This window comes from Penicillium vulpinum (genome assembly GCF_028829585.1).
Source record: "Penicillium vulpinum strain IBT 29486 chromosome Unknown utg000004l_segment0_segment0, whole genome shotgun sequence".
NCBI classification, from domain to species: Eukaryota; Fungi; Ascomycota; class Eurotiomycetes; order Eurotiales; family Aspergillaceae; genus Penicillium; species Penicillium vulpinum.
The window spans coordinates 3,528,399-3,544,149 of record NW_026643244.1 but is presented as its reverse complement, the minus strand read 5'-3'; the positions used below and the strand labels follow the sequence as shown (position 1 = coordinate 3,544,149).

At 48.8% G+C, this 15,751-nt stretch overlaps 4 protein-coding genes across 4 annotated transcripts; 1 reads left to right on the top strand and 3 right to left on the bottom strand.

Annotated features, from left to right (window-relative positions):
- Positions 1 to 107: 107 nt before the first annotated feature.
- rgsC (putative intermediate filament protein (Mdm1)) lies at positions 108 to 3,826 on the bottom strand (the record flags this gene model as incomplete). Its single annotated transcript, XM_057257522.1, has 2 exons — positions 108 to 1,126; positions 1,180 to 3,826. The coding sequence occupies 2 exons, from the start codon at positions 3,824 to 3,826 to the stop codon at positions 108 to 110; spliced, it is 3,666 nt and encodes a 1,221-aa protein (XP_057104980.1).
- Positions 3,827 to 4,248: 422 nt separating this feature from the next.
- Positions 4,249 to 5,090, top strand: N7479_009828 (bifunctional phosphatidyl-N-methylethanolamine N-methyltransferase/phosphatidyl-N-dimethylethanolamine N-methyltransferase; the record flags this gene model as incomplete). The annotated part of the gene is made up of 5 exons (XM_057257521.1): positions 4,249 to 4,297; positions 4,353 to 4,392; positions 4,473 to 4,489; positions 4,544 to 4,970; positions 5,018 to 5,090. The coding sequence occupies 5 exons, from the start codon at positions 4,249 to 4,251 to the stop codon at positions 5,088 to 5,090; spliced, it is 606 nt and encodes a 201-aa protein (XP_057104979.1).
- A 3,537-nt stretch (positions 5,091 to 8,627) lies between these two features.
- Positions 8,628 to 10,373, bottom strand: N7479_009827 (uncharacterized protein; the record flags this gene model as incomplete). The annotated part of the gene is made up of 4 exons (XM_057257520.1): positions 8,628 to 9,805; positions 9,878 to 10,031; positions 10,113 to 10,234; positions 10,301 to 10,373. 4 exons carry the CDS (start codon positions 10,371 to 10,373, stop codon positions 8,628 to 8,630), a joined length of 1,527 nt encoding a protein of 508 aa, XP_057104978.1.
- A 427-nt stretch (positions 10,374 to 10,800) lies between these two features.
- N7479_009826 (uncharacterized protein) lies at positions 10,801 to 14,783 on the bottom strand (the record flags this gene model as incomplete). The annotated part of the gene is made up of 4 exons (XM_057257519.1): positions 10,801 to 12,566; positions 12,619 to 12,732; positions 12,793 to 14,404; positions 14,490 to 14,783. 4 exons carry the CDS (start codon positions 14,781 to 14,783, stop codon positions 10,801 to 10,803), a joined length of 3,786 nt encoding a protein of 1,261 aa, XP_057104977.1.
- Between the last annotated feature and the right edge of the window lie 968 nt (positions 14,784 to 15,751).

Below are 15,751 nucleotides of genomic sequence, written 5' to 3'. Positions count from 1 at the left end.
ATATACAGTGCTTGTAATTGGTTCGCTGATAGAACATGGTGATCATAAAACGCCCTTGCATCCGAGATGAGATATGAAATGATACAAGACTCCATCATATCCACTTCTCACCGAGAACGGCCCGAACTCCCAAAGAGAACCAAGACGATCTCATCGAGAATCGTAAAAACAAGATGGTTATTAAGATGCTGGTTATTGAGCGTAGCAAAGATGCGACGCGCAGCAGCCTGCGCATTGGCTCTACCGACCACATTACCCGCCAGATCTGGGATAAGGGTAGCCAAGACCACAGTGGCCTCGGCACGACTATTGAGACGGTCGGCAGCCGAACGAGGGGGGACTTTGCGGAGAACACCGCCGGGCCAGAGTGTATCCCGAGCGAGAGTAAGGTACTTGAGAAGCGAGTCATCCTGTACCAGGCCGCGCGCTCCGTCGCGGACCTTGCGCTCTATTGTTCCGCCGAGGAGCTGGTGCAGAACGACGACGACGGCACGGCCGCGCAGCCAGTTGTTGCCACGGTTCAGCTCGAAGGCCTCAAGGAAGAGATCGCAGATGGGCTTAATGAATGGCTCGACCTCGCGGTCTTCGAAGGCATTCAGTTCTGCTTCGGCTTCGGCGGCTGTGACAGCGTCTTCAGGTGCAAGGCTAGATTCTGGGGCTGTGATGGTGGTGGATTGCTGGGTGGCGGCTGAGATGAGGTTCTGGCCTGCGGTAGATAGTTGGTCTAGGACGCCGAAGTTGCCGAGGAAGTCATCCATGCCGTCTGTGACGGAGTTGTAGATGCGTGTGACAAGGTCTTTGGTTTCGCCTTCGTTATCGCGGGTGTTTTCCTGATGGGGCAGGATGGCGCGTTGGGAGAGGAATGCACGTAGATCGCGGCTGCGGCAGACTTCTGGTAGGAGGAGGAGTTTCTGCAGATACGCTTCGAGAGCCAGTCGCCGTTTGTGAAGGAACTCTTTCTGTAGTTTCATAACGACCCGTCGTCGGGGGAATTCCAAGTGCCGAACGGAGGGGTAGCGATGGCGTAGCTTTTGATGCAGGTCATGGAACTCGCTGTATCGTCGCGCAACGACCCATGATGCAGCGGGCATTTGCTCGCCGGCATTCCTTCGAACCTCCACGATGTCTAGAATAACCAGTTAGCCTGGGAGTAAATGGTAGATTAGAAATATCTCTTACACATTGCGAATTCACGACCATCGTCTTCATCCTTGCCTACGACGGTAGACTTGAGACTAACGGTCGATCGCCCAAACAAGCTGTTATCACTTTCCTGAAGAATGTATTGCTGCCGCTGCATTTCCTTGCGGTGCATTTCGCGCTGGATGCTAGCCTTGGACTTGCGCAGGATTCTCAGTTCTGCGGTGTTGTTTGTAAGTTCTGCTTTGCGTGTCAATGCTTGGACCACGGCGTCCTGGGCTGCAAGCTTATCGATATCCACTGAGAGCGCTTCGATCGCTTCCGTTAGACCCAAGTCACCCGGTGCAGCTTCGTGCACTTCATCTGCTGGGTCCTTTTCATCGTCGCCCTCTGGTTCTTCGTATTCATCTTCAATGAATTTCTGTTGATCTGGAAATAAGTCGTCATCAAATACACCAAGTCGCGACGCACGATCCACCAGACCAAGAGATGCGATGCTTTTCTTGGTCTTTTCATTCCGGTTGTCAACCTGGGTAATTTCCGACGAATTGCGCGATGAAAGAGTAGGACGCTCCGGCCCAAACAGACCGCCAGCATCGCCTTTAAGGTCTTCGATTCTTCCATTTTTCGGCTCATTGGTAATGATATCATTAAGCGCTGCCTCCATCGTTTCGAGGACTTGGCTCTGGCTCTGGCCAGCATCATTCTCGCCATTCTGGGAATCTTTACCCAAGCTATGAGTGGATGTGGCGAGATTATCAGTGTCGTAGTCGTCGTCAAACAGAAGAGCAGATCGTTCTGAATCTATTGATCGTCGTGGTGAATCGTCATCATCAAACAATTTCCCCATGCCCCGCACATCACTGGATGAGACAGCGGCTCGTCGAAGGTCTTTGGAAGGTCTCAACCCTGGCTGAGAGGTAGTTCGTGACAACAAAGGAGGGAGAGGTCGTCTCTCAGGAGTTTCAAAGCTGACTGATATGGGAGAGGATTGACGAACTGGCGCGTGGGCAGCCGATGCTTCATCGGACGCAAGATACTTCCAGTATAAATCAGACTCCTTGAACTTCGGATAATAATTATCTTGGAGATCTTCTAGAATGGCGGATTGGGTTGTCAGAACCACCATTCGCGCATTGCGGTATTGTTCCGGGGTGGCACGCTTTCCTGCACTTAGGAATGTTTTGACTGCTTGACGAGACTCTTGAGAGACCTTCAGCTCTGGCTTTGAGAGATAGGATTCACTAATGAGAGCTAGGTCGTTTCTGTCTGATGGCTTCCATACTAATGAAGTGGGCACTGGCTCGTCTCCAAAGTCATCTTCGAGTGGGTTGCGGAGTCCATCTACAACAATCCAAAATTGAACAAGCGACATCAGCTTTTGGCGGTCCATAAACTCCATGAAATACGAAAGCCCAGTTGCGCTGTGCATGACGTCAACCAGTGACGATTCATGCGTTCTAGCTGGTATCTCAGGTCGAAGGTTTAGTGCTGGAGGTACATGGGAGTTCTCGCCGGGTCTCGCAAGAGTCGCCACTTTCTGATCAAGAACACGTTTGCCTGTTTCCAGACGCTTCAGATAGACCTGATCCTGGCCCTCGACCATACTTTCTTGCTTCAATTGACTGGAAACGAGGGCACGGAAGCGACGGGCATCGGAGAGATTATTGCATTTCCTGATTGCCCTCACAAAGCGCTCAAATGCTCGCTCTGAGTCCGTTGGCGACAGTCGTGGGAATGGCTGCCCACGTTTAGACTTGGGTGCGGGTGATGCATGCTGGTCCAAAGCGGCGCGCAATTTGCGTACAGTCTTCCGATCCTGCAAAGCTGTACGGCCATATGCTTCCATTAATTGGTTCCATGTGTCTGGATCTGATAATGAAGATACTATTGGAATAAGCACAGCGCAAGAGATGATCTCGCGAATCAGAACCGACACGATTCGACTGTTCAGCACGCTTTCCGGGAACAGCTGGGGTAAAAGACCAACTGCTAGCTTGCGCAGATACTCCTGTTGGATAGTCTTTTGATCGGATGCAGAAGTTGCGACAGCGGGATGTAGGCGACCTTCACGATATTTGTTTGCAATAGCCAAATCAAGCTCTCCAGACTCAGTCACATTTCGACTGAGATTGCGCCCCCGAACAGAACGCTCGGCAATGTCGAATTCTTTAAGGTGCGATGTTACGATAGGAAAGATGCGCGATACAATCAGTGAGACCATGTCCTCCGTGGCCAACCTATCTCGGAGGTTTTCAAGGGCAACACGAATCGTTCGATCAACCTCATTGGCAAATATGGGGCTCGGACTGATACTGTGGTACCACGAGGAAACAAAGTCGCGGGTGATGAAAGACAGAAGTTCGTCGATCCCTTCCGATACAACAAAGGACTGGGGATAAAGTGGGCGGGACCGGTATCGCATGCTCCGGCGGACATTCAACACTTCCTTTCGCCATTGGGTGGGTTTTATGAAAGCCACTGAAACGTGCTTGGTGTTGACTCTGTCATTCTGACGCCGGATTGTCAATGCGACAAGTGCCAAAAGGCCCACAGAAGACAAAACGGCGCCTAGCGTCACGGCATATCCTAGATACCGGAGGATCGGAAGCCAGCGAACCACAAGACCCCAAGCGATGAACAAGCCGACGCCCGCCAGAACTAGGTCGCGGCGACTTAGAACCATTCTCCCCACACTCTTATCAGAGCTCCACAGCTCATAACTATCACTCCCGGGAACCTGGGAGCGCACAGCTCGGCATAGTATTATGGTCACGGTTAAATGGGCCTGATTGGCGGGGAAGCTGTCGTTTTGTATCGAGCGTCCTGGAACAAAGTGAATATCCAGTGATGCAAAGTTCCTAAATGCCAGAAGAGACAAAGACGCGGATCTCAACTGTAAAAGGCAGTATCAAAAAGAAAGGCCAAGTAAAGAGTCGGGAAAGACACGATCCCGTGACCGCGCGGGAGGGACGTCATTTCTGTTTACTTAAGCTGTTAATCTGGGGCCGGCGCCCAACGGTTAACTTCATCTTTCCCCTCTTCTTCTTCTTCTTCCTTTTCCTATTCTCTTCTCTTTAATCTTCTTGGTTTGACGGTTTCTGCGCTATGGCCTCTCTTACTGATATTGTCAATTTTTCCTCTAAGCCTTTGCTATGTGAGTTGGTCTCTCTACAGGATCTCAACAATTTGCATGTGATTGACCCCAACAGGGTCTGCCGCCAGTATTGCTTTTAATCCAATTTTCTGGAAGTGAGTGCTCATCTTTTGGTCGAAAAAACCACAATAAAAATGATTCTTTTCATGAACAATAGCTAATCTGAACTTTCCAGCATTGTTGCCCGCGCAGGTGCCGACTCCACCTGAGGACTGTTGCGTTCGACCTTAGCTAACCGGTAAACAGAGTACCGTAACCACTTCTTGACCCGCATCTTCGGAGGCGCGTACAATGGCTGCTATTTCCTTGCTGTCACCATCTTCCTCCTCGGAATTCTCCGTGACCATGTCTACCAACTCGCTCTAGCTGACCAGCCCTTCTACGCTCCTGTCCACCAACCGATCATTGGAGGTGTCTTGTTTTCCATCGGATCGGTCCTGGTTCTCTCCAGCATGTGGGCTCTTGGTGTGACTGGCACCTACCTTGGCGACTACTTTGGCATTCTCATGGACGCTCCCGTCACCGGGTTCCCTTTCAATGTGACCGGCTCGCCGATGTACTGGGGTAGCACCTTGAACTTCCTTGGTGTTGCTCTGTACTACGGCAAGGTTGCTGGTATTCTTTTGTCCGCTCAGGTCTTTGTCCTGTACTGGTTCGCTCTTGGCTGGGAGGAGTAAGTCATTTTTGAAGCATACCTAGAACCAAACTGACTGTGTCTAGTCCTTTCACTGCTGAGATCTACGCCAAGCGTGAGCGTGCACGTGCCAAGAAGCAGGGCGGCAAGAAGCAATAAGCGCCATGCATGTATACCAGGATTGGCCGGGACATTCAACATCCACAATCCGCACCACCAAAAGAGAGGCCGAGAGAGAGGCCAGTTTGCTCACAAAACTACGCACCCAAAAGTCTGGGGTTGCCCACGACAAGTTTCCAGCATACGGACGCATCCGAATCTTCAACGATGCTGGACCTGTAGACGATAGACCTTTGCCTTGTCCTTGATACTGGGGGATGAGTAGAACAGGACAAGGCCCCACTGTTATTTCCCTTACGCGACTACAAAAGCTATAATTCAATCAACCCATCGCGCCAAACCTGCAGTACAACCGTGAATCAGTAGACCTTTATGGCTCACTTGTTTTGAGAATATACAAGGGGCTTTAGAGGTGTTTGCCTGTTTTAGGGCAAAGGGAGAGAGCAGACAAAATATTGCCCAAGGAAATTAAACTAAAAAGGCTTTAAATCCCTTAGCATTCTACAATTATGATGTTTTTTGTTTTAGATGCTTGATCAACAATCTAAGCAGTTAAGAAAAATATGCAGTATTCCTAAAAATCATGCATCAGTCCGATCCAAAGACTAGGCTTTATATTGTTATATTCACACGAGTATCAGGATACAGTGACTAGTTCAAAAACTTCATTCAATTAAGGTGTACATCAAAATCCCCGGCTTTAAAATTATTGTCTACACAAGGCTAGGTATCATCATAGAAAGATATATCAAAATATGTAGAAACATGACCTGAACTCGGGATAGATGAAGCCCACCAGCTCATTCTATATAAGCGCTATATAGGTGGGACTACCAGGGGGTTTAAAACCTATGAACAGTCAATGTATGTGCCCCCGTTGTATCTCAGCCATCAGAGTGTTATACTACCTGGTATCTTCGCCTAATTTCGGTCTATACTAAACTGCAATTTAGACAGGACTATCACAATGCGACGGCTATTCGAATACAGATACCGGGGTGCCTCTTCCAGCTTCGTCGGGCCATATATTCATGCCTCTTGGGCCACCAACCGGAGTCAAAACCTTGAAACCCCAGACATCAAGCTTCAACATAGCCCAAGCAAGAGGCATAGCGCAGCTTGTCTCAATACTGGCTTCTGGACTCACTGCCATTGCATCCTAATTAAAGCATGGTGAGATCTACAACTGCATTTTTAAGTGATGGGCAAGTAAGGAACATATAAGAGATCCTTTTGAAGAATGCCTTCAGAGGACCAAGCTAATATGATAGCCTTTAGGAAAGGACTATGTACGAGGCTTGGACTCCAGCAAAGACAACTTAGTCAACTGTGACGAAGAAGCACATGACTTCAGTTGTGACTTGTACGAGCTACCTAGGTGAGCCTTGGCCAGCAAAAAAGACAACCAGAAAAGACAATCAAGGGCCAATTGAAGTCAAAAACAAGTTCCACCATGTCAAATATGCTAGGCATGGCATTCTTCAGCCCACCGCATTCTTCAGCCCACCTCGCCATATCAAAAAGAGTCGAGTGATAAAGCCTGCCAGGAACTGCCATTGCTCTTCGCTTGCCTTTCTCACTCGGACGCGGGGAGGATGTTCACAGCGAGGATCATACTCGGTAGTTTGCGTGCTTTGGACTCGCCGGTGATGGTCCGGGAACGATGCCCGCCAACTACAACTCCACAAGCTCAGAGACCTCGCCCAAGTTATAGAAAGATTGTGATTTTCGATTCCCTTGCTGGAAACTACCACAACCCTTCTCTTTTCCCAAAGGTGCAAGGAAGAACTTCATGGCGAGGATTATGTCGGCTGGGTTTGGCCTGCGCTGTGAATTCGTCTGTGATGACCCCAAATCGACGCTGGCTATGATGAATCAGGGATGAGTTCGCTTGGTACCAGAGATCCTGCGCATTGGGAAGGACGAGCCAGCCTAGGAATCACTGGTGAGAATCATGAACTCGCTTTTTTGAGCTAGGCAGCACAGCCACCCTAGAAGAACACATTCAATGGACCTGGCTTGCAATCGAAGCCCAATTGACCTTCTCTTGTCACTTGACGAAGCTTTGAGACAAAATATGTTGAATCAAGGTGAATGCGCATGTACATATGAGAATCAACGGTCCTAGGAATCTACCCTTCCCTCCATAGTGCTCAGTGAATTTGCACATCCATGGATCAGTCAATTACCTCAATCGGTCGCTCTCGGCTTGTTCTCGTCCGACTTATTGCCTGATTGGGATGCTTGGTATTGCTATACCTTGCGAAAATGAAGAGGTCATGCGAGCAATGGCTCAAATGGGGCTGGGATGTTTCCATGTTGCTGTGCGTGCGAGAAGAAGAAGAAGAAGAAGAAGAAGAAGAAGAAGAAATGACAGGCTGAAGAGATAGAACGACAGGAAGACAAGGAGCACACCCCCTTGAAGCAGGAAATTTCCAAGCGGAGTTGCAACTGGGGAGAGGGAGATTGTACAGCAAAAGAGGGCATCCAAGACTGATACAGACCATCTATCATATTTTACATCTGCTGCTTCCAGTAGATGAATTTAAAAAAAAATTGCGATGTTTTTATATTCACCATTCCATGGCGTCTCACCGTATGTGCTGAGAAGACTCCAACTAATTTTGTTGGGTCTATCCATGGATGAACCTGGACAAAACCCGCATCGATGGCCCTAGGGACTATCAAACCACTAACACGAACTCGGAGCAAATTAACATCCTCAAATAAGGCTGTGATAGCCACGACTTGCCATACCCAGACAACATTGACAACTTCTTGCGCACAGTCTTGGTATGGGAGTCCTGGAGCATGAAAAACACAGTCGAAAGACAGAGACTCGGAAATTGGCTGTTAGCTTGACCTTGACAGCTTGAATCACCCTTCCCCCTCCATAGAGGCATTGTTCGACTATGCCAGGGGGAAAGATACAGATACCTGCTTTTGGCGGTATCAATGCCGCGATCATTGCTCAAATACCAAATTATCTGCAGCTGTAGACATCGACGTGGTGGGTTTGACATTGATGACAAGCGAAAATCGGCGTCACTAACTAGATCAAGGAAGTTGTGACCAAGTTACTGCTCGGCCATTGGACTGGTTGATAAAAAAAATACTAGCCCATCTTTGCCTTATAAGCAAAGGCCCAGTCAGAATTGGTTATCAAGGTTGTCATGGGCAGGAATCAAGGCCGAAAGCAAAAGATTGATTCGACAAAGCAAGATAGTAGCAGTGTGAACTGCTCACCATGCACGTATTGTCTTCTCTCCAGGTGGACTTGCGTGCGCTACTGGAATGGCCATGCACAATCCAGTTGTTATTTTTAGGGCTTGATTAATGAAAGATTTCTTGCTAACCCTAGAAGAAGTAACCAAAAACCATTTTATTATAGAAATGAGGGTATATACCGACGCCACATGAATCAAAGAGCCCAAAGAGAGAGAGACATAGACACAGGCTAGTATGTAGAGTTCATATTGCCAGCAAGAGACGAGGACATGGCGATGCCAGAAGGCTCAAGGTCAAAAAGAAGAAGCAGAGAAGCAAAGGAGAAGAGCACTGCCAACAGCCCATCCCTCACTGCCGCCTTCCTCTCCCCCTCTTCCCCTGCGTCCGACTCTCATCAACAGTCTCAACCTCATCCTCATCAGTCCCCTTCTTCAAATCCTCCCCTTCAGCAAGACCCCACTGTTCACGGTCATACCAGTCCTCGCCATCACTCATCTCGCCAACATGTCCCTCGGCCTTGCACCACTCCAGAACATCGGCTTTCATGCGGCAAGATCTGTTCAGCGAATCGAGCATGTGCTCGACCCCGCGCACCGTCTCTTCCTGTTTCTGGATGTAGGACCAGAGCAAACGACGGGTTTCCTCGGCTTCAGCGGCGGGGAGACCGAAGTTCGGATCGGGGCGGATGTTGTCCGGGACGAGGAAGAGGGGGTGCGGGGTTGGGAGTTGGAATCCTGTATCGGAGGAGAATGGGGAGCCATTTTCATTTTCAGGGTTGACTGCGTTAGCTTGCGCGCGCGTCGTCATTCGCCGTGGTGGTTCTGGTGAGGAGCCGTCATGCATTTCGTGGTCTTGTTCTGTATCGTCATTAAGTTCGGTTGTGTCGACGGGATCAGCATCTTTTGTTGTGTCCATGTCTTCTGCCCCGTTGGGGGGTGAGTTTGTGCTCATCCCGGTTGCGTTGTTGTTGCTCTCCTGGGCGGAGATGGAAGTGTTAGGGTGAGGTGGGAGGTCTTTGACGGTGGCATCAGTCTCTTCTGATTTAAGCTGCAGGCCGTTCTTGATGGGTTCGCGCTCTGCTGGAACCTCAGCCATTTCCACATCATTTGGTGTTGAACTGGCCTGGGCTTTTGTCCCGTTCAGTACCGACTGATGATCCTGAGTGGCTATTGATCTAGGTATCTTTTGTGCTGCGTCCTGCTGGGCATTGAGATCCCTAGTAGTGGACGGAGTGCCAGTCGCACTTGTACCCTGTTGGCCGGCATATACGCTCGGTTCATTACTAGCAAGTTTGGGGTCGAAGATCAAGTGATCATTAGGCGTCTCGAGCACACCGCATGGCATCCAACTGCTATCACCGAGGAATTGCCTATGCAAGCTCCTGGCGCGCCAGAGCAAAGCTCGTTCCTGGCGGAGCTTATGTTCAACTGCCGCTGTCATGTTCTCCAGCGCTTGTGACGTGTATGCTTGGGACATGGAAGGATGGGCGGCGAGTTCGGAAGGATGCTTTAGGGGACACAGAAGAGCTAGAAAGAAGAAAGAAAGAAAGATCAGTCATGAAGCCACATACAGCATTCAAAAAGTAAGGTAAAACTCACTCTCAAGCGCAATCCCAGAGAACGGGTTCTCTTCAGCGGCCGCAGCATCAGCCTCAGAATCTTCATCGTCCTCATCAAGCTCATCTCCCTCTGAATCATAGCGAACCGGGTTCGGCTGAAGGATATAGCGTGTATAACCAGCATGCTCGATTTTCTAGTCACCGATCAAAAGTCAGTTTCCATAAAATCCTAGTTCCATCTTATCGCTCAAGTCCGAGATCGGCAGACTACGCACCTGCTTGTAGTAACCCTCAGCGTTGATGTAGCCCAGTGCACCCTCGCTCACATATTTAGCGTTAGCATGCATTTTGTTTCCGCGGTTTGTCGGCGCCATAATGGGGTCGTCCGGGCCATTATCTGGTGAAGAAAGATGTCAGAAAACAATTCTGCTTTGAAATGCAGGCTGCTTGGTCGGTAACCTACCGTCGCGCTCTCTACGCAAGGCCCGCTTCATGCCGGTGATGGTATCGGCGATCAACGCCGCTTGCGCTGCCATAATTACGGTGTTGGCAATAAGACTGTCGGGTTAGACAAGTTGGTTTGCGCGTTGGAGGGAATTTCTCGGGCAAATGGACGCGTGGGAACGAATTCCCGAGGAGGGGAAAGATGAGAGGCTGGATGTTTCGATGCTGGGACCTCAATTATAGGCGTGGATACTGCAGATATCAAAGGAAGTGAGCTGAATGTCTCTGAGTGACTGTAATGAAGCTCTCTGACGGCAAGACATACGGAAGACCGATCTCCGCTAACCAAATTAGGAAATTCTGGTTATGTGATAAGGGCTGTCACGTGATATTTCTTCATCTATACAGAACAACTTGTGTATAATAAAGGTAGGGATCTTGATTTTGTATATAATATTTGCTCATTATGAGACAGTTCAATTCATCTACAGCATGTATCTCGGATTCCAGTCATATAATTCAATCATCAGCATCAACCCATACCAGAAGCCCCTTCTTGTCCGACTTCATATCCCCTGTTGGAAGGACGCGGAGCGTTTTGTTGAAGTAGGTATCAATAACTACCAGCTGTGGCTGAATCCATAGGCCACGCTTCGCTGCGAACAGATTGAATTTCACTGTATGGCGACTCAGTGGCACAAGCTGCACAACGGTGGTCTTTGGCCCGCTAAAGGCAAAGTGCTCGCTGGCTTCCATAACCAAGTTGAAGGTGAGGAAGTGGGTGGAGGAGTTCTCCAGAACATAATCCATATGAATCAACCCTGCCATGTTTCTGGATGAGGTAGCTGATGCAAGGACTCGAGGCTCGCCCATCGGGGCGACGAATCGAGGGATATCGAGTACGGTGGTTGTGACCGCGTTCTCTGCATCAGCAGAAGCTGCAAATTCGGATGACTGCCGACGCCAATTAATTTCCAATACGCAGGTGAGTGCAGTCGGCCGGCGGTCTCCGAGAAGAAGCTTCTGGATATCGAGGCTGAAGTTGGATTCTCGCAATTCTTCTGGTGCGAGATGGGGCGTCTCTGGACTGACAAGCTCTTCCGAGTGAACCTCGCAAACGGCTCCCCCGTTAGCTTCGAGGAGAACCAGGGACATCTTGTCAATTACCAGCGGCTCCAGTGCAAAGGAAACCACCTTAGAGTTGAGGCACCACTTCTGGGACAGGCCTCCAGGTGTTGACGCAGAGCCATTCTTGAGTAGGTTATCGCTAACTGCAAAGAAGTTGGGCCACGGCTGAGGGTGAACTGCCGGCAAGAATTCATAGTTTGCTTCAAACGGCCGAATAAATGATAGATCCACAGTGATATTCTTCATGATCGGGGTCTGGATATCAGACACCAAATGATACACAGCCGAAACTTCCAACGTCAAATCCGTAGCCTCCTGGGTATCGTCCAGCACAATTGTAAGAATTTTGTTAGAAGAGCGCTCCAGAACACCCACAGCTCGTTTCAAGTAATGAGACGGTCCCTCAATCGGAGTGCTGGCACCTGATTCGAGAGGTTCGGGGTTGCTATCGCCGTCGAGCCATTGGATTTGAGTTGTGGACTCGGTGCCCAGGAGTCTAATTTCAGCAGATATATCGGCAGCTTCGACTTCTTCATTGTGTATACCAATCTGAAGCATCACACGTTCATTGGTATAATAGGCATCCTTCAGGTTAGGGGTTGTGAGGCGGATTTTGGGAGGCTTAGGCATCACTTTGCACCTGCCAGTATCCCGATCCTTGCCCACTCTTCTGCGGGCCACGCCCTTTTGCGTCTGCTGCCACCAGAACGATTCACGTTGATCTGGCTCAGTGATTGCATAACCCAAATCGAATTGTTCTTCTTCAATCAGCATGGTGATTGAAGAAACCTTGGCTTCACCAGCTTCGCGAGGAATACAGGTGAGGTTGAAGACCTTGGTCTGGGAAGGTCCCAGAGTCAGATCTGCTATACCGACCAATGCGGTCAGTCCAGCGGCCGGGGATTGGATCATGGTATCAGGATTGCTCGGCTCGCGGAGTGGAAGGGTTGCGATGCAACATGGGGTTGTGGTGTCAGCATCTTGATTTTGGTCAGATTGAACCTTTACTGGGCGAAGACATCCTTCGAAAACCAGTTTGACCTCTGAAAGTCGGATAGGGGCCGAGGATTTATGAGCACAGGATGTGATGGCAAGTTGAACCTGTAGAGGTTCCCCAACGTTGCCATCGGATTTCTCAAACACCAACGAGGCGGTCACTTTGAAGAAAGGCGTCAGTGCAATCTTTGTATTTCAGGCTTGCCAACTTACGACTCGTTATAACATCCTCTGCACGAAGGATAACGGAGGGTTTGGGCTTTTCTGAAGGCAGACTTTCGAGACTCCTGTGGATGTCATAATGCCACGCAGGTCTTGGTTTGAAAGCTACCGGAGTAAACATTAACATCGAAGACAATACGCACAAGATAAATGGAATCAACTCACTCTTGTTCAGCAGCTCCCAGTCCACTCGCAAGACTGTCTCGCTGTCCTGCACCCTGAGGGCACATTCTCTGAGTGCCCATCCGAATTTAACCATCAGATGCCACCACCCTGAGCGGCGCCAGCTGAGAGTAGACCACAACGGTTGAAGAAGGCTGTGTGCTTCAGACCATGAGCCAATGCGTATAAACTCCTCAGCTGCCTCAAGACTCAAACTCTCAACCTTCCTTGTTTGGTGGCGTTTTGCGAATTCCTCGATAGCAGCCTTCAGCGTGTTTAATATTAGGCCAGAGTGGTCGAAGCCAATTCGTCCTTCTTGGGGTGCTTCAGCATGAGCGTCGGGAACAAGATATGTGTCGTACAAATAGGATTTATTTGCGAGTTGTGAGGCGGGTGATTTCCCGGGGGGCTTGCGATCTTCCATGGGAATTTCCTGGGCAAGCGCCCGTCTGATCATTGTATGCTTCGCTGAACGGTGTAGCCAGTAACCCTCGTGGTGGAGATTTTCCCAGGGCCTGATTCTTTCCCCGGTCGGAATCGATTTCTCGGGTAAGATATAGAGCTCTCCAGGCTGTTCCGAGGAGATTTCGCTAGAGATAGATGGAATCTCCGCTCGGCGGATAAGCTGTGCCATTGCCATCGACCAACGCGCCTCCCATGCCTCCCATCCGTAGTGTTTACTACCCTTTCCTCTGCGATTGACAATATCCTTTACACGAATTCGGTGGTCAACCCAAAGCCGAGCTGCGGCGGTCGTTTGCCCCGTCCACAAGAGGCAGCGTATAATCCGAATGGCAAGGGCGTCGGCCAAGAGACGCGCATCATTAAATCGAGGATTCCAACCCGCAATATTTTCGAAAACTTCATGCCCAAATAGAGTGTCATACGCACTCTCATAGTTCCGACAGGCTGCATCCATTTCTTGGCGAAACTCGGCAAATATTCCGAGCTTGAATTCATACCGTACGTTCCAGCCCTGAGATGATAGGGTCTGGGAGGTTCCGGTCGTTGGTGGTGCAGTCGGAGGAGGGATACTGCCCCTATTTCGTTTACGCCTGGCATGCTTGGACAGATCCCGATAGTATTCAACAACCGACGGTTGCAGTAGAGAGAAGAGTGATTTCACAAATTCTTGCATTTCCGACGAAGTTGCGTCTGGTGGGATCACAAATATTGACCTGGGGTCAAGGTTCGTTGCCCGTCGAATCCCCGCAATACGGTCATCGATCTCGCCCTCATAGCCGGCTTCTTCTCCCTCTTCTGATATCAGAACGACAATGAAGCGTGTCTTGTACCCGGAGGATTGCCATTCTTTTTTCAAGCTGTTGATCTCGATCTTGAGTTGATTATCTCGTAGCGAGTTCATATTCGGATCCAACGAGAATGGGAAGAAATTTATCACTGCTGCTGGAACCAGGTCTTGGTGTTTTGTCACCCATAAAGGAGTGAGCAAGCCATCTGGGAAAGTTGGGGAACCCGGTGACAAAGGCGATATCGGCGAATGAAGGACAAAGTATGCGCCAGATTCCGAGTGATCATTTTCCTGGTCATGGTTTGGAGTATTTGGTGGTGAGAGGGCAGGGGGATTAGCTTTTCGTGGAGGTAGTCTGCATGACTGTCATGATGTTAGCAAGCAGTTGGCAGTATGATGCTGTGAAACCGCCAGGATACGGGATTGGAATCATAGAGTATCAACGTACGCGGCCAGAACTTTTGATGCGGTACCCAATATTTGCAGTCGTAGTATTCCCAGTTACAGTGGCTCTAGATTTCCATGGCATCTGAGAGCTATCTTCCTCAAGAATCAGGTTCCGGAGCTCCTCCGCAACAGCCCCGCTCAGAGGTGGGAAGTCTGAGAAGATATGGGTCCCCTTCTCCGATAGCAAAGGATAACTCGAGTATGTTTCTGGATCATTTTCAGAATCCGCCTCCAATCCTGAGAGCAGGACTAAAGGCAGATTGTGATTGACGTAGTCTTCGGGGTAGGCTTCCATTGCGGGCAATGGCTGTTTTGCAGCGCGGTCACCACATGTCTAGAGGATAGAGAAAACCTAAGGATGTGAGGGGCAAATTATAAAACTTCAGTCTGTTAACGAGAGTAAGGCCCAAATATGCTTCAAAGTTCAATGATGTTTTGGGTAAGATGGGCAATGGCTGGGGATATTGCCATGTTGCCATTATGGGCGGTCAGATATGTTACTCCGGAGATCAGCTACGCACAAATTCACATGGGAAAGTTGACCTTTCTGATTTTGACATATGTACGGTGCATCTCTCTATATTGATGCATAGAATAGGTTTATTATGCAGATAAAACTTAGAGAAGGAGTAGTGTGATGGATATGAGGCGCTTAATTGGTAATAATTGGGATTTATGTCCAAGGATACAGATCCGTGATATATATTTGTTTACATACTTTCCTACTATTTTCACGATTTCGCGATCAATCATTTTATCTTCAAACTTATATGGATAAGCTGAAGAACATACTGTTTATTGAATATGAGCTGATATTTATTGGTTCACTAGTATTCTATAATATGGGTTGATCAATATCATGCTCGTATCATGCTCGTATAGCCTATTAAGCCTTATTAAGGGGTGCTTCTAGAAGGAGGAACTTGGAAACCACGTGGAATCTCGAATATTACAACCCTAATAGCCGTAAATAATGCTATATAGTATCTAGAAATAGCAATCGATCAAACCTATATTGTATATAATCTCTATTATCCCTATCTAAGGTATTCCGTTGTAATATCGGCAAATTAAGATCCTTGTGGAGCAAAGGCGTCAAACGCTAAGAGATCTCAAAAAAAAATAAGAGAACTCCCTTTTCTTTCCCTTGAACTTGTCGCGTTAGTATCTTTTCTTTCTTTCTCTCTTTTCATATACTCGGTATAACCGGAATCCCTTCTTTTAATCTTCTTACATTCACTCCCAATCTTTATTCAATATCTC